Source organism: Astatotilapia calliptera, chromosome 8 (assembly GCF_900246225.1).
Source record: "Astatotilapia calliptera chromosome 8, fAstCal1.2, whole genome shotgun sequence".
Taxonomy (NCBI): domain Eukaryota; kingdom Metazoa; phylum Chordata; class Actinopteri; order Cichliformes; family Cichlidae; genus Astatotilapia; species Astatotilapia calliptera.
The window spans coordinates 7,605,111-7,622,981 of NC_039309.1; the positions used below are offsets into that span (position 1 = coordinate 7,605,111).

Sequence of the window (17,871 nt, forward strand, 5' to 3'; positions counted from 1 at the left end):
AGCTCGCTGACAAAATTTTCATAGCATCAGACAAAAGATGAAATTCAGCAAGTAAGTTTAGAATGGGTTAGCTGATTAGAAACTTATGCTCCGTGTGTGGCTCCGCTAACATCGTTTGGCATGCTGCTGACAACAACGATTAGCATCATCGTCAAATCAAATTCTTTCCCCATGGCTGACTCATCCACTTTGAGAAAACTCTCAGGGTTCTCTAAACTAACATCGGTGCTGCCACCAGCACATAAATATGACAAATGAATAAACACGGCTGTACACGCTCTAATTTATCTGCTTTAGTCTTGTCACGATGTTACCACATTTGTCTTAAGCTTGTCTTTTCTTTTAGAAAACATCTCCATCATGTGTGCGTGCGTTATATACAGAAATATTTGTTTTACTACACTGCTTGATCCCGACTGTTGTGCTCTTTCATACTGATAAACGATTTTGTATAGCCACGTCTGGCGTCTAATTGTCACATTTACCTGCTTGCTGAGTGCGTCCCCTCGTTGGTGGGCTTCGGGGTCCATCCCCAGCGGCGTTGAATGGAGCCACACTGATCATATAGGTGGTGTAACCAGTCAAATTCTTCAGCTTCACCCCTCCTTCAGGCATAAACAGAGTCCGCATCCGCTCAGTCTCGTTCTTACGCTGGAATTCCCAAAAGTAAATCTACATGGAATAGCACAGACATAAATAAATATCTACAGATACTGTTCAGGGAATGCAGCAATTTCTGCTTCTATGAAACTCAGTCCCATTTCAAACTCCCCTATGGGAAATACACAATTATATTTTATTCCCTGCAAATGTTTTCTTGAGCAGCAGACGGAACCTTTTACTGAAACCCCCTCTGGAAAACGCTGTTCGCTAAAAGTGTAAAATTATCAATTTAATAGTGATTAACAACAGATGGATGTAATCTCATGTGAACCACTAAAATGTAAATATTTAATGATAAAAACAGAACACTGTTGTATTGTTACGCCGCACTCTAAAAGTGAGCCAGTAAGGCATGTTGAGCCTGTGCCAGACGCGGCACTTTGCAGAGACTCTGACCTTGTATCCCTGGATGTCTCCATTCTGTGCATCCACAGGTGGAGGGTCCCACGTCACATCCAGCTGGGTGGCTGTTGCGGACTGAATAGCCACATTCTGGGGCGGGGCCGTCGGCACTGTGACAGCCGTTCAGATATATCGCATTTAACGATGACGTTTTTCGATTTTAATATTTGTTTTCATTACTATGCTCATTGCGTTTACTAGGAAAATGACAGCCTCAAGGAGAAACTATTCAGTTAAAACTGAACAGACTTGGCATTTAAGAAAGATAAATGACCCCCCAAAATCTATTTGCCCATAAGAGGAAGTGTGCATACCTGCTTCTCCAACAAACACCTCCTGTGGAGGGCTGGTTGGCCCCTCACCCACGGCGTTGTACACACTCATGCGTATCTCATAACGCTTGTGTTTACTTAGCTCTGCAGTAGAAGTAAACAGTTTGGAATATAAGGTTAGGAATTATATCAAACACCAATCTGTGACATGTATGCAAAATCCCTACATGGGAATATCTTCCCATTTATGAAAGTCACCATTGCTCTGCAGTTAACTGTAAAGAGGTCTGCTGACCTCCTGGGGATCCATGTCTGCATCCCTACACCCCCCCCCTCCTGGTGCTCCAAACAATTAGTTGAAGTAGAAAACGTAATAAATAGGATATGATCCCTGAATGGTTTCACACCCACCCACACAACAACACTACACGGAATTTTACACTGCTGCCCTCGGAAGACATTTCTATTTCAATTACAAATTCACAGAGTGACACTGTAATTATGAGTCTGTCGAATTGTGCATTGTGGGGGTACAGGAGAAATATGTGACCATCTGCTTTTGCAGTGCTCATCCAAATAAGCTGACATGTGCAAACCAAAGAGCATGCTGGACCAGGCACGCTTGTGTATTCAGTGTTCAAGAATTTCTATGTACAAAGCGCTCCACTGGCCTCAGTAGAAGTGTTTGTACCGAGCAATGTGATTATAAGCAGCCAAATGTTGTGTTAATTTGCTTAACACTCTGAGTTCTCTATTCTAGGAAGCCGGGCACTTGAGAAAAAAATTGAGATTCAAAAGGAAAATAGTTTTGGTTTTGTTTTTTCAACCTAATTTGTTTGCAGATTGAATTATTGTGTTTATATGTGTGCTTTCGAGAGGCAGAGAGATAACGAAACTTACTGTCTAACTCATACTGGGTGAGCGTTGAATCACTCAGATTTCGGAGGCTGTAGGGAGCTGCACAAAAAAAAGGGATAAAAAAAAAAGTCAAAATAAGAGCTGTTAAGTGGAGAGACAAAGGTAGTAGGGTTCAAAGTCAAAAATTTGCTGCTGTTAATGAGGGCAGCAACATTATTATAAGAAAAAACAACCCAATGATGGTGATCATAGCTCTGAATGAGCAACAGAGTGAGTCAACAAGAGGAAAATTATAGGCCAAGTTTCACAAAGCAGCAGAAAGAGAGAGGGCTCCAGAGTAAACCTAATAATAGCCTGCAGCTGATAACCACTGATCACAAGATGAAATGTTTTGCTGTGAAGTGTCAAGACCAGTGGGGAAATCTTGGCAACAGTATAGGCCTTTGTGAGAATTTTCCTCTAATGGAAAAGGGGCTGCTGACGCATAAAGACAGCATGTGAATAATCAACCATAACAGAGACTTATAATTATGTGTTACTGAAGTAAAGCGCAGGACTGTATTTCTTGATGTGCAATTTCTAACCTCGGTTATTTCTTTATGGTCTTTAAATTCATAATGTCACATTTCAAATCGCACACCGGAGAGTTCCAGTTAATGCAATATACCACTTGTTATAGTACACAATTCATTTTTCTTAGGATCCTATAGTGTAGGTGGTGGCATAATAAAATGTATTTTGTTGGTAGCAGTTATTTCTCACCAGAGAGCTCAGCCCAGGTGGATGCACTGTTGACTGTGTGAATATAACTGCGGAGACGGTCATACAGCAGCTCGCGGTATCGAATGCGAAAGCCCAGTAAGATACCATTTATCTTCTCCTCTGAGGGGGGCTGAGGAGAAAAATGCAGACTTACTGTTAGTCTAATGTAGCACATCACTGTACATCTGATACCTACAGATAGCCTGGAAGACTACATGCGATCCAAGTGATCCAACTCCTTTTAACAAGTTTTTTTCTTCACTGCTAAAAAACTGCCAACCCCCCCCCCCAGTTATTACTGACATTTGTCATTAACTTACCATCAACTAAGAAGATTTAGAGTAACTGTTATACACAGACAGAAAAAACAAAATCACGCCATGTCACACCAAGCTGAAGAAAAATCCCCTTTGATTAAACAATGAGAGGAACAAACCCACAGAAGAAAGAAAAAAAGCACAAGCAACTCTCGATCCTCATAAAGTCTACAAGTGTTCTCCATAAAACTAAAATTGTGTCTCAGAGCCTCCTGTTTTTCTTTTTATGACCTGTTAATTCAGGTGGGAATGCGGGTGAGGGTGCTTTTTATTACGCAGACAGTGTGGCAGTGTGTTTATCAGTCTATACTGTAAGTATAGGCCTTGCTGTTTGCTATCAAGCTCTCTTAGAAGCCACTTTCCCACACTCGAACAGATCACGAAGTTTGAAAACATATATATAAAGTTGTTTTGTTTGTTCTTACCTGCCAGCGGATCAGCACTGACGTTGTTGTGTATGGCGTGACAGAGAGAATCGAGGGCGCTTCGTCAGGCACTGGGGTAATAAAAGTGAAATAAATGAGCTAAATTGACCTGAAAATCTGCACAATTCAAGATGCTTAACCTATCCATGTGCAGTGGCATTCATGGAGCATAAATACACAACAGCCACAACAGAAGAACCATTGATGAGTCAGAAATAGCTGAGGGAAAGATCAGCAGAGTTTCTTGATTTGGATAAGCACCACTGGGCAAACTTTTGTTTTCTTTTATAAAGTTGCTCTTTTGTCTCATGATGGTGCAGTTGTTGTTGTCTTTGCCAGTAATGTCCAAATCACAGCAAAAGGCAAATTGATGCAGACATAAAACTGTTTTCACTATGATACAGATCAAAGTCATACCTCTGACTTTTTGTGTTTAAACTTAACCTACATTTTAAATAACAACTTGATACTATACACTAACATATAAAAGATGTCACAAAGGAATAGCTTGTTTTGTGAAAATGAACACTAGCGTTCACACTGGCTGACAGCTTGAGAGTGTCACTAAATGAAAATGACCACATTCACCAAGAAAGTGTCTTGCACAACACACCATAAATGTGTCATACATCAATATGACATGCATACATTCAAAAAATTACATACGAGTAAGCTTTAGAGGCACTTCTTATTAGCTACAGAGCAAGCCAGACAAGACATTTCCAGCTTTATACCAAGTTTGTGCTTAAGGATGAGTCACACAAGAGCAAAAATAGATGTTCAAAAAAGTTTATTTTTGAATAACTTGCAGTCGGCAGCCAAGTTGTCCCAAACCACTTTGTTGCCAAGCAGTTGTGGTAACCAATTGGTTGTCCAGACGTTAAGCATGTAACACCCTCAACCTCTGGGCCATGTTTAAGTGCAAGGTGATTGCACAAGTTGGCTGGTCACAGGAAACCTGTCTCCAAACAAGCACGTTTTGACTTGAACTTGGACTCTTTTAGTCTTACCTTAGTTAACAGCAATCAAAAATAGACCCACTTCTTTCTGATCAAGGTAAACGATGCATCATGTCATCAGATTTTTATGCTGTAAACGATGAGAATAAAGATTTTTGCTCATCGTGTTACTCTTACCATCCTGTAGAGTTGTGATTGCTTCACTTTCCTGACTGTACTCGCTGTCCCCTATGTCATTGGTGGCTTTTATTCTGAACTGGTAAGATGTGAAGGGTTTCAGCCTTAGGGATGAAAGCACAGAAAAGCACATCAATCTTTATCACAAACTGCAGCATTGAAACTTCAAACTTTTTAAACTCCATACATCAAAAAGAGAGTCTCACTGCGAGGTTTAGAAGCAAACTATTAGGCATACTTTAAACCAAACTGGAACCTTAATGGCAAATACAGTTTCACATTTGTACTTGCCAAATGCATTTCCATCGTTTACGTTCCAAACTGCAATCCTCTGGAAACATTATTCTTTAAAAGAACACATTTCTTATGCCAGCTATTCAAAAGGTAGGGGAATATTAAAGAGGAAGCGTCAGCAAGAAGTGTGAGAACACATTTGTTCTAATAAAGGGAATGTGAAAATTTACACCTTAACGTAACCAGATGTCGTTACTTGATGATACTCTACCTGGATACTATGTAGGTTGTGGCCTCGTGGCTGACAGATGCTGAGTGGACCGTCCAGTTGCTTTCAGGAAGCTCTCTTAGCTGGACCGTATAGTAGCGCACGGGGGACAGGCCGTCACTACCAGGCTCCCATGAAAGCAACACCTGGCGAGCCTGAACGTGTTTTTGAGGAACCAGGGGGCGGCTGGTAGGCTGAGGACGAGCTGGAGCAAAAACAGAGGCAAGTAAGGGAAAGAGAAACGGGCAACGGAATACAAGGACGACTGCTGTGTGCGCATGTGACACATGAATTGGGACAAACTGAGTGTTTGGAGAAGTTGCAGATGTGCGGGGGAAAAAATTGGAGCTATTAGAAACAGTTTTTTTAAAATATACTTCTTGTTTTCCATTTACTCATATTTGCATGAGCTATGTAGAGCTGACAAGAAAGAAGAAAGTGTGATTCTGGTGCTGGAATGAAAAGTAGCTGAGAAACTAAAGTAGCATAGTACACGATCCACAACATGCCTTGAGGGAAGCAGATGGACTGATGCATTCTCACAATGACATCAGAGTGCTTCAATAAATACCCACAGGGCACAGACACTCCTCTAGAAAACACATCTGCTCGCTGAACTGTTGACTGGAAATGAACTAAGTGCAACAAAGGCTTAGTGCAGCTCTCTGCATGTTATGCCATTACGGAGATCATACACATGTGTCTGTTCTCAGGTCTCAGCACCATTTATACAACTGTTACTATATTTCCTGCATTGTTAGAGAAATACAAATTATGTTGCTACTACGCTTCCAAACACCACTTCATCAGCATCAGATGAAACATTTTATTCATATTCTCAATTAAATTGTTGTTTTTATGACTCCCCCACATATCCAGCGCTCGAATATGTCAGTATTAAAATCCACATCGAGTTACCTCTTTTCTCCGTGGTAACCACGAGCGCCTCGGCCGCCTCACCCCAGCCTTTCCTTGTCTGTGCCGTGATGCGAAACACATAGACAGTTTCTGGCTTGAGGTTAGTCACCATGTACTGGCGGGCGCTAGGGTTCAGCACATCCACTGTGGCTGTGTTGCTATTGGTAGAGTTGAGGTGGTACGTGATCTGGTAAGCTGGAGAAGAGACAAATGGTCTTAATAAAGCTGTCAAAGATGCTCTGGGTTAGAATGAAACATGTATTTCAGTGGTATCTGAAGAAACAGTTGTTTATACTGTTAATAAAAGGGAAATCAAGCTGCGCTGCAGACAGCTGTGTTCCTTCTGACAGGATTTCATTAGCATCTGCTCCTCTATGCTACTTTGTAGGTCTGTCACACTGGACAGTTTAAACTAAATTATCCAACAGATGTTTAATGGAATAAATACTCACAAGGAAATCCCCAGTAAGCCAACAAGAGAATCCCAGTCCCTTTATTGCAAACCGGAAAATAACAAGACTTGATTTCCCCCAACGAATACGGTCTAATCCACTTAGTTGGGGAAAAAAACCCAAATCAAAGTTTGCAAAAGTATGTTTACAATGATTGGGAGCAAAAACTGTTGCCATTGATTTCTAGAGTAGAATTAGGGGCCAAATCTTAATAAAAAACATTTTGTATGTACTAACCAAGTATAATGCCATTCGGCTGGGCAGGGGACTGCCAAATAAGGCGGACTGAGGTGGTCCGGACTTCAGGGAACAGGATACCCACTGGAGGTCCTGGGACTGTGAAGACCACACAAGGATTTAAAGTTTTTTTAGACATAACATATAAGTAGCCCCTCCCTTTTCTTAATTCTCTTACCAAAGTATTCAGCACAATATCAATTGCTATTTATTTTTACATAATTGGAATGCTCAATCTTGCTCTATCCTGTGTTCCTACCATCATCCAGGGTCCTTTCAAGAATAGGTGGAGAGCTCGGCCGTCCATCTCCAATCCGTGTGAATGCCAGAACTTGGATCTCATAGAGCACATATTTCCCCAGACCAGTCAGCTGGACACTGTGAGTGGCATTCCCCTCTACTGTCCAGAAGTGGACTGGACTGTCCGAGTCTTTTTCTTTATAAACCACCTGACTCGGTGAGGAGACAGGAGAAAGAGGTTGGGAAAAGTGAATGTGGAAATTAAGTAGGACAAATAGCCTCAAAAACCGCAACCATGCTGTGTATTTCACAGCTTAAAAGAAGCTCAAGTTTTTTCCAAACTAATTAGATGCCTCGGAAAGCTCAGTAAATAAAAGGTGTATAGCTGCCAAATATAAAAAGCAGAAATAGACCTTGTAGCCCAGAATGAGCCCATTCCTGTCCGGCTCTGGGACTTCAAACCAGCGCACCAGGATGCTGCTTGAAGTAGTTGCAAAGGCAGAGACGTTGGTGGGACCACTGGAGGGAACTGGGAACAATAAAGAGATTAGAGGGCTGGATAGTCTAGTGTTTGCCACATATTCCAAAAAGTCTGTCATATATGCTGTGTATGAGGGCAATTACTGTACATACGGATCTAAAATAGAGAAGGATTTATTATTTGTGTTTGCGTATGCACACAGAAGCTTCTATTATTTTGGCTTGGTGGAAAAAACCCTCAAGAATAGGGCTCTTCTCCTCCTTGGCACTCATCCTTGGACAACATGCCTGATTCCTAATAATTTGCTGGAGTATGGGGAAAAAAAGAGCGCAGGAATTCCACATTTAAGTCCATGTGTTCTCAATTTCCTCAGACTCCATTCTTAGCTCCTTCCATGTCTTTCTGTCCAATGCCTGGTGAAAGCGTGAAAGCAGACGCAAGAATGGAAAAGCAGTGTCTTTGCTTATATTAAAGAGGCTATTAAAAATACTCTAGCAGGGCATCTGAGCAGGAAACAATCTGCTCATGGATTTACCATATGGCAAAGTGTTAAGTGTTTGTTTGACACCTCTAATATGACTAATAATAAAGATATTCAGCACAGATGCTGCAAATACAGTATCACAGAAGTAATCAGCGTGTTTTTATTTCTGGGTTGTGAAAATGTGTTTGATGTTCACACAAATATGTGTGAGGCAATTTAGGAATTTGACCTTTAACAGAAAAAAGAAGATTTGACTAATCTAATGAAGTTTGTGCATTACTTTTCCAAACAAAATAGCGTTTTTCCACAGCGTGGAACTCACCAGACTCCCGTGTCCTGCCTCTGACCGGTTGGCTCCAGGGTCCCACTCCAATGCCGTTTACAGCCTGGACCCTGACCTCATATTCTGTCCACTCCTCCAGGTCCTCAATAGTAAACTCTCTCTCCAGACGGTCGGTAATAACATGGGTGAGTGGATGGCCCTGTGAGCCTGCACGGGAGTACTGAACCCTGTAGCCCACCTGCTCTGCATTCCCATTATATTCCCATTCAGGCAAAGGCTGAGGGGAAGGAGATGGTGTTCACATTGAGAGAGATTGGACTGACTAACAGGCCTGTTTCCTTCAACTCATCAAGTTTTTCTTACAGTGTGACATCACTAACAAAAACTGGCATTTTAGAAAAAGATTTCTCCTTACCATCCATCGTAACCAGAGGCTTGTTTCACTAGCGGTGCGCAGGGTGACGTTGGCAGGGGCCATGTCGGGAGGAGCTGGTAGGGTCTGAATTTTTCTGGAGGGCTGACTGGGAGGACTGGTACCCACTATGTTCACCTGACGCATCCGAAACCTGGTATATGGATTTGAACATCATAACATGAATCTCGCTTGAGAAAACACTTACTTGATTTCAGCTGTAGTCCTGAAACTGGGAATCTGGCAGCTTAAAATGAACCTGCAATGATCAGCATTATAGTCGCACTTGCATCCTCTTACATGAGGCTTATTGCATTTGAACAAGATCAGAGCGCTGAATATGAATAAAGCATGGATATGCTGTGGGGGGCTTATTTGCGTTATGGCCTGAATATGCAAAACAGCAATTTTTTTGCATTTAACTATATTGAAATGAAAAGTGGCAGCGCTGATGTTGGAATGATGAGAACTATAGCTGTTGTGAGCCTTTAGGGATTGGCTCAGTGAAATGCTAATTGCTTATATTGAATGCGATTGTGAAAAACAAGCCAAGATAAAAATCAGGCATACACTTAAAAAAAACTTTTAAAATAAGCTTGAATTCAAATTAAAGGAAAACATAATAAGATAAGCTGCTGGGACATGCTGAAATGAAAGTGCACATACACAAATGGCACATGATTACTTTCAATTAAAACTGGCATTGTTAAGTTGTTAACACTAATACTGATGTGACTTTGTGTGTCTGTACAAAAGCACAGTGCAGCAGATCAGTTTTTATTTGTTCTTTTCAGCATGTGTTCTGCCACAGGAGAATGTGTACTGAGGTGAATGTGTAGTATGTCTGCAGAAGTACTTTGTATTTAATAATTTTGGAACTCAGGTACACAGTAAAGATTCACAGAAACAAGTTTCCAGTAATTACCTGTATGAGGTATATGGGTTGAGACCTGGCACCTCTAAGGAGCGAGCCTCAGGTTCGTTGAACACCTGGTGGACCATCAACCAATCCTCATTTTCTCCTACTGCACCCACCTGGGAATAAGACAACAGATGAGTCAAATACTGCACCTCTCTTTCTGAGGAACCGAGGAAAGTAGTGAATTTTTACTGAACTTTTTAAATATAACTAAAAAACAAATAAATTATTAGTTCCAGTTAAAATCTGGCTCACCTGGGCCTCCACTAGCCAGCGGGAAATGGAAGTTTTGCCATCATAGCCAGGTTTGAACTGCAGGTTGATGGAGCGTGGGCCAATATTGGAAATTGCCATGTTGGTAGGAGGGCCAGGAAGCTCTGTGAGGAAGCAAAAAACAAACACATAAAACAATTAAAAGAGTCACATAAAGCAATAACTGGGCTGATATTACTATGTCACTGGAGAATGTGCACTAAGATATGGATATTTTTCTCTTGCTGCCTCTTCCACAGGGCAAGTTGTTGAGTCTGTGGACTACATAGGAAAATCCATCAACCCCAGCACCCTCTTGTGGCAGAACAGATACTGCACACATATATTTCTCTGCTATCTCATCCTATTCTCTCCAGAGTGCTCCCACCTTCAGCCAAGACACCAAAAAAGAAGATTAGATTTGGAAAAGATGCTTACACACAGTACACAGATAGAGACAATGCCATGAATGTCAATTACACTGCAGTTATCTGGATATATGATTCAATCTGATATCCTACTTGTTTACACTTGAGCTAAATAAACAATAAGAATGGATTATTCACTGGTAATCCTGGAGAAGGGGGGGGCAAATCTGAAAATGGTGAATTCAAAGAACAGCAAGAAAGCATTTTTGCGTATATGAATATCAACACTTTTTGTGCTTGTCTAGGTAGGATTGGATAATTTATGCGAGTGCAAAAACGGATTCATTATTCATCATTTTTTACCTCATACTTTTTAAAATATTAAACCTACTAGGCAATCCCCTCTTCCCAAAGCGCAATATAGTTAACATAAATTCTAGTTGAAGACATTAATCCAAACCATAGCCCATCGGTATGACCCAGTATTTTTTGAAAAAAAGATATCATCATTGCCACATGGGGATACTAAACTGTTTTTTCCAAGATTGCTTAAATGTGAATATATTCAATCATAATGAAACGCAGATTATGTGTCGCTGTAAAATGACCACCTCTAAATTATTTGCATGACTGATTACTAAGGCTGCTTTTAGCTGGGTCATTACAGTACAGTTGCAGGCACATAGGCGTTTTCTTTATACCTATACAATGGGAGTAATTGCTATTCTGAACGTAAGTGCTACACTGAGGCCTGTTCTCAATAAAACAGCCTGTCATTTCACAGGTTTCACAGATGTACAGCCTCTAAATGTAGCTCCAGTAATTGACGTGGGCATTGTGTTTCTGTTGCACCGTTTTGCAAATATGAAATCATTAAACACTGTAATCGTCCTTAATGCTATCGAGGGAGCTATTATTTCACGAATGTCGGGGAGATACGTGCATGTGCAGGTTTTTGTTTTTTTTTTGCTTCTGTCCTAGATGAGGTGACCGGGGTCAGATTTCATTGTGTCTGGCGCCAGACAACATTGAGTGTGCGCACCGAGTTCAATGCGTGACAGTAAATCTACGGGAAGGGAAGGTTCAGTAAAGGTCCCCAGTTGCTCATTAATTTGAATAAAGACACAATTTTGACTTGAGAATTAATTGAGCTTAGAAAGGTTTTATGATTGTTAATTGGAACTGCACACTGCCTGAGAATGAAGGCATGCGGATAAAGGTAGATATTGTCCGAGTATGTAAAAAAAAAATGCTATGGCACTTGTAATGTCAATCAATTTTTCTAACACTTGCTTTTTGCAGGTATCATGTAAAAGCGTGCTTTCATTCACTTTCACAACATGCCACCACCTCTCCTCAAAATAGACATGAACCGTTAACAGATTTTACAGGGACTATTTCTTCAAAGAGCACTCAACCAAGGATGAGTGATACTTAGCCTCAACACAATTGTGTAACGTCTTCTGTTCCAGAAAGCGCTCTCCAAGTACGGAAAAAATGAATGCTGACGATGTCTACAATGAGACTGAATGAACATCGAAACAGGAGCTGCCAATACAAACTGACATTTTGGAGAGGGACTTAAGTGGGCGGGCACAATTAAAGATGCAACTGCAATGTGAGAAATGTAGAATCTAGTGTGTATCCATTCTCACACATGAACTTTAGACAGTGTCAGAAAAATCTGGAAAATTGTCTTTTGTTTTTTGGGGGAAAGCGTTCTGCCGGAGGAGCTGACCACTCACAAGCTGTGAAGTCACTGAACTTTCAGTGCTTTTCTCATACTCGCAAGAATTGATGCAAGATGACACCACACAGGCTTGTAGTATGAGCTAGGAGGTTAAAGACTATTTAACATTCAATATACTGCAGTAATTTGTGTTGTCATGTGCACCTCTGCCTGGTGATGTTTGGAAAAGTTCAGTGCTGCAGTTCATGTCTAAAAGCTGCTTTTTTTTTTTTTTTTAATTACTCTTTCATATCATCTGGAATAAAAAATTTTGGGCACACAGGCTCTCATGTATCTGTAGTGAATGCTTGGTTACTAACCTGGTGGAACACCAGAGGAAATGGTGGAGGAGGACAGCACGCCCTGGCCCTTGGAGGTCATTCCTCCCACTTCAATAGTGTAGGTGGTGAGAGCAGTGAGCCCGGTGACCCTGTACTCTAAGGTGACATTGGGCAGGTAGTGGGTGACTCTGGTGTTTGTTCGGTTGTACTCCTCCCAAGAAATGCGGTAACCTAAGGAGAGGCAGTGATGAGTGGACACGGACAGAAAATCCTCCAAGGGAAAATCTGACAGCAGTTTTACTACAATAGCAACTCCAGGCTTGCGTGCTACAGGGCAAGCTAACAGAAATATTAAATTAACTTCATCAAAAATTGAATATAGCAAATTAAATAAGCCTGTGATTATACCTCCCTGCACTCACGCATCCTCCGCCCACTCCCATACACACATACAGACACACATGCTCACCCGCTCAAAGTTAATGCAATTTGCTCCTTGGCCAGCAGCTCTTTTCATGTGATTGCACAAAGCATTAAGCAGCATTTCTTGCCAAATCAATAATTTCACATGGCATGTCAGTGTTTGTCTCCTGGGAGCGTGCAACACATTGAAATGTTGGAAAATACTTTACAACATGCTGCTAAATATCAAGCTGTGCAAACATTTAACAATTTGTTAGCTAGATTCTTTAACGTAATACTCAAGAAAAAACATTCTGCATGTGAGTCGATGGAATGAAAGATTTACTGCACATTAAGCGACTGATAAGTCGATGGCGTGGTTGCATGAAAAATAATAGAAACAATATATTGGCCAGTATTATAGAAAAATCACTGAGTAGTAGGGAATGTAATTTTAAGAAAAGCCAAATAACCATTTCTGCACTCTTACCACTGAAAGATTCACTTTAATGATCTATCTCATCAGTCAATGTGATGTTTTATTGGTCTTTATTATGTCTGATAATTTAAGGACTTTTTGCCCTTTTATTACTATACTGTTTCATACTAAAATGGTCACATTTCTGTATATTTCTTCTACGATTGCAAAAGACTTGAGCAATGCCTCTCGAAGGGAGCCTTATTGAGAGATATTTCATATGGAGAGCTTGGGAGAGGAGACAATGTTGGCTGAAAAATGTCATTTTTCAAATATTCTTCTCTTTCTTTCTTTTTTTTTTTTCTCAAGTGTTGTCTTATTGCTGGTATATTCTGTCTGTGGCTTGGGAAGCACTATGTGCATGAACCCCCACAAAAAACAAAGAAAAACAACAACTAACGATAAAGAACCTCTCCTGGGCTGGCTTCAGTAAATGAGTTCAAGCAGCTGCAATATAAAACCAAATCCTCCGGTCTCAGTTCAACCTGAGCACTGCCTCATGCGACTGGTGTCTGTCAACCCAACTCTGACAAATACCACCTTGGAAAAAAAAAAGGTGCTATTTCTCACCTTTTCTGCCTCTGGCTACAAGTATAATTTGGGAGTTATGTGAATGTACCTGTGAGAACTCCATTCTTCTCGCTGGGCTCACTCCAGCTGACTTTGAGTGAAGTGTCCAAGATCTCGGTGAAACTCAGATGACCCACTGCACCGGGGGCTGAATAGGAACAAATAAGAATAATGAGCACGCCTAAGAGGCTTTGAGCCACAGCTGTACAGGTGATTGACTAGGATCTGGAAATAGCCACTCATTGCTGACATCTTAAGAGTTTGGATTTTAAAATTTGAAAAAAACAAAGAAAGAAAAACCTGTGAATATGAGCCGGGGTACACTGGGAATTTTTACCACTTCGCAAATATTCTGTAAAGAACTATATCCCAATTATGATGATGCCGAATATACTCATTCATTAGCACTTTTCTACAACTCCTTACTACATGAATAATAGATCTTGCCCAAAGGATGTGTTACTGTGAGATGCATGTGTCCCCATGCCACCGTGGGAGAGGCAAAAGTGTGGAAGAAAAGTCACTTACTGTCCTCGTGCGTCCTCAATGCTTTAGGCGGGCTGCGGGGGCCGTCTCCGGGTGTGGTGAAGCACAGCACAGAGGTGTAATACTCGGTGAACTTCTTCAGACCTGTCACATATCCCACATGGACGCTGTCCTGGAAGTTCGGTCGTACTGTTACCATGGCAACTTCGTCATCCTTTCCAGGTTCCCAGGCCAGCAACTAAAGTGGGGGGAAAACAATGTAAAAACAAAAGAAAAAAATAGAAAAAAAGAAAGGAAATTACCCACACGTTTGAAAATAAAGCGACTAATCCTTTTTCTTCTGTAATAATTCTCACAAAACTAACAGTAGTGTCTCTCTGTGGTGGTCCTAAGCCACTCCGAGGAGAGATTTGGCATCATAGCTCTCCCAAATATATTTAGAAAAATGCCCTAAAGAGGTTTTGACTGGGGGAGAGTGACTGAATAACTCCGCCAATGTAGGCTCAAGAGAGACATGATAGCATCCCATCATTGCACACCATATAGCATCTACAAATGGGGTCTGGATTGACCAATTAGCTGCTTGGTAATGAGTCCCAATGGTTGTCTATTGGGTTGTTTCCAGTTTTCAGAGTGAGCGAGCTTCCAGGGAAGTAAAGAATGGCTAGAGGATGTCAGCGGGATAAATGCTTGATTGTCCGCCTTCATTTTCCAGCTCTCCGTTCTGCTTTTGACACACTTTCTATCACCGCCCACACTATCTACCTCCCCTTTTCTCATTGCTTCTTAAGTCTCTTTCCCGGGAGAAAATCCTGGTATTTAAAATTCAGATTGGGTCTTTACAGTATGACCCTTCCACCAAGCTGACTAAGACTTGTGGACTGTCATTCAACAGACAGACAAAAAGAGAGAGAAGAAAAACCCAAAAACATAATTAAGTCTCAGTGGAGTCAGCAGAAAAGTACAACTGCACCATGGATGCAGTTTTGAGAATCCCTGTGGGCTACATTTATTCAAGGTGCACACAAGAGGGGCAGAGATAGCCTACATTTGAGAGCGTCTGACAAAATAATGAAGACATTTATCATTATGGGCACGCAGCCTTACAAAGTTACATATGAGAAATGGTCGTGAGGATAAAGAGAATGACCTCAGACTGACAAATCGGTGAACAGAATCCATTGTTCACACTGGCACCAAATGTCGTTAACCCCCCTGGCTTTTCAATCCCCTGTGCTACATGTAATACTACATGCTCAACTGTGACAGGTCTGCCAAGTGGATGTGATGACTGGTGGTGTTGACACTGCGGCGTCTACTGACCTTGTAGCCCTGGTTAATGCCGTTGATGAACTGGGGGTTAGGGGCTGCCCACGTAAAACGGATAGTTGTTGAGTTGACCGACTCGGCCTGCACGTTGCCTGGAGCTATGGTGGGCACTGGGATGGATGAGGAGAGGAAGAAAAAGTGAGACAGAGCGGAAGAAAAAATAAAAGAAGAACAGAAGGCAAAAAGCAAGGGTGTGACAATGCCTTTCAATTCGCTGTTGGAAGTCTGCCTGCATCTGTTTAGATGTCAGTATTGATTGCTGCTGCGTAGGTCAGAGCAGATACCACCATTACTCTCTCTCTGGTACTTAAACCTTACACCAGAACTCTTTGTGGGTTTGTTTGCAGTGGTGTGACCTATTTATGGGTTTTAGAGTCACATCATTGTGTTTCTTACAAAGAAGATAACAGTTAGCACTAGCTTTTAGAGCTGATTTCAGTAATATATATGCAGAAATAAAATAAAATGAAAGATTTACACTGTATTTGTAAGATACTGAATGCTTGATTGACACATCTTAAAGATAAGCTTGACTGAATTTAGTAAAAAATAATATACATGCATGCTCACTGAATAATGGGACATTAAATAAGAAGGAAAGAGCTATTGAGTGCTTACCTCCTTGCAGGGTCCACTCAGTAACCTTATGGCTGAAAGTGCCCAAACCTGCCCCATTGTAGGCAGCCACCTCAATCTCATAATTGGTCCAGATGATGAGGTCTTCCAGCAGCAGTGTGGTCATATCTGGGCTGGAAATGTTCTTGATTTGGTAGTCCACAGGCAGCCCAGTGAGACGATACCTGTGATAGACATGTATAAACTTGTTGGACTATTCAGAAGATTGGACACCTGTTCTGGATGAGAGTCCATGTGTTTGCAGATTTTGTACCTTATCTCTGACAGTTTAGTTGTTTCACTGACAAAGACATTACTATTTTACCTGAGCCCAGCAGTGCATTAGAATCCCTGCTAGGGGGAGACAAAGCACTAGCCAACAAGCAATTAAAAACTGACAGCACTGACTGTTGTCTGGAAAACACCTGCTGTTTTATTTGGATGTAATGAATAAAAAGCCTGACAGAAAACCAAACTAATTACATGCCTACAGGATTTACAGTCAGTTTGGCATATTGCTGACTTTACCTAATAGACTTGCTGAAGTTTTTTTTAAGTCAAATCAGCCATTAAATTTTGTTTTGTTTTTTTTCCTCACAGACAAGATATGCATGTATATCTTTAAATACAGCGGTAAGGGATGTAAAACATACTCCAAGTGAGCTGCTCCTAGTAGTTTTCCACTCCAAAACCAAAGACATAAATTAAAATAGATGGATCAATAATATATGCACTGGTAATAAAGTTAGAAGAATATTTTACACTTTACAAAACGCTGTAGAAAAGCATTTAGACTTCTGTCTGTTCAGAAAGAAAGTGCAAATGCAAAATATGAAGGTCACAAATCAAAAACGAAATCCATCATCACGTAAGAACACTGACAAAGGAAGCACAATAGATGTGCACACCACTTTGTAGCTTCCTTTAAATATAAAATATGATCAAATTTCTATTACACTGACTTGAGAAAGTACTTGGAGTCCCTCATTTTAAAACATGGACCATCAACACTGTGTAAATTCTAACCATTCACATAAATGTAAGAGACAGGGAGGTGTCTGTGGAGATTTTACCGAACGATGTAGCCTCTGAGGATGCCGTTCTGGTGGCTTTCCGGTGGAGGCTGCCACTGGATCATGATAGATTGGTTGGTCCGACCACTAGCAATGACATTTTGAGGAGGAGCACTGGGGGACTCCTCTGGGAGAGAGACCCTGCAGAACACACACACAAATATTGCACTGATAAGACATTATATTAAAACCACTAACATGTGATAACTCGTGTGTAACACCAAACATCTATTTCTGCTGTCTGCTTTCTGCTATCTTAAGCCTCAGTAAAGTTTGCAAGGATTTTGAATTGGCAAAGGGTCGTTGCTGGTCTCTAAGCATGTGAGATGGGGGGCTTTGGGTCCTGGCAGTCATGTACCAGCCACGTAAACATTTCTATAGACCCAGCGCACACATACAGTCCTTTTCTCAGCATAAAATCTTGCCCCACAAAAACCCTTTCAGGAATAGCTAAAGGAATAGGAATCCGGTGGGATGCACTGCAACAGGTTCAGTCCACAGAGGTCCCACTCACAAAGGTCTAAA

At 41.2% G+C, this 17,871-nt stretch overlaps 1 protein-coding gene across 8 annotated transcripts in view; it reads right to left on the minus strand.

Moving 5' to 3' along the window:
* sdk2b (sidekick cell adhesion molecule 2b) overlaps positions 1–17,871 on the minus strand; it is a 278,236-nt gene that overhangs the window by 18,582 nt on the left and 241,783 nt on the right. For all 8 annotated transcript variants that reach the window (XM_026178235.1, XM_026178230.1, XM_026178233.1 and 5 more), the window contains exons 16-37: positions 17,347–17,487; positions 16,277–16,458; positions 15,653–15,768; positions 14,372–14,567; positions 13,893–13,991; positions 12,433–12,624; positions 10,019–10,140; positions 9,770–9,879; positions 8,848–8,998; positions 8,472–8,709; positions 7,598–7,713; positions 7,204–7,393; positions 6,945–7,043; positions 6,256–6,450; positions 5,341–5,542; positions 4,836–4,939; positions 3,700–3,770; positions 2,958–3,087; positions 2,238–2,294; positions 1,380–1,481; positions 1,060–1,175; positions 486–672 (exon numbers count right to left, since the gene is read on the minus strand). In XM_026178235.1, coding sequence (XP_026034020.1) covers positions 486–672; positions 1,060–1,175; positions 1,380–1,481; positions 2,238–2,294; positions 2,958–3,087; positions 3,700–3,770; positions 4,836–4,939; positions 5,341–5,542; positions 6,256–6,450; positions 6,945–7,043; positions 7,204–7,393; positions 7,598–7,713; positions 8,472–8,709; positions 8,848–8,998; positions 9,770–9,879; positions 10,019–10,140; positions 12,433–12,624; positions 13,893–13,991; positions 14,372–14,567; positions 15,653–15,768; positions 16,277–16,458; positions 17,347–17,487 — 3,116 coding nt within the window. The remainder of the gene's footprint in view (positions 1–485; positions 673–1,059; positions 1,176–1,379; positions 1,482–2,237; positions 2,295–2,957; positions 3,088–3,699; positions 3,771–4,835; positions 4,940–5,340; positions 5,543–6,255; positions 6,451–6,944; positions 7,044–7,203; positions 7,394–7,597; positions 7,714–8,471; positions 8,710–8,847; positions 8,999–9,769; positions 9,880–10,018; positions 10,141–12,432; positions 12,625–13,892; positions 13,992–14,371; positions 14,568–15,652; positions 15,769–16,276; positions 16,459–17,346; positions 17,488–17,871) is intronic.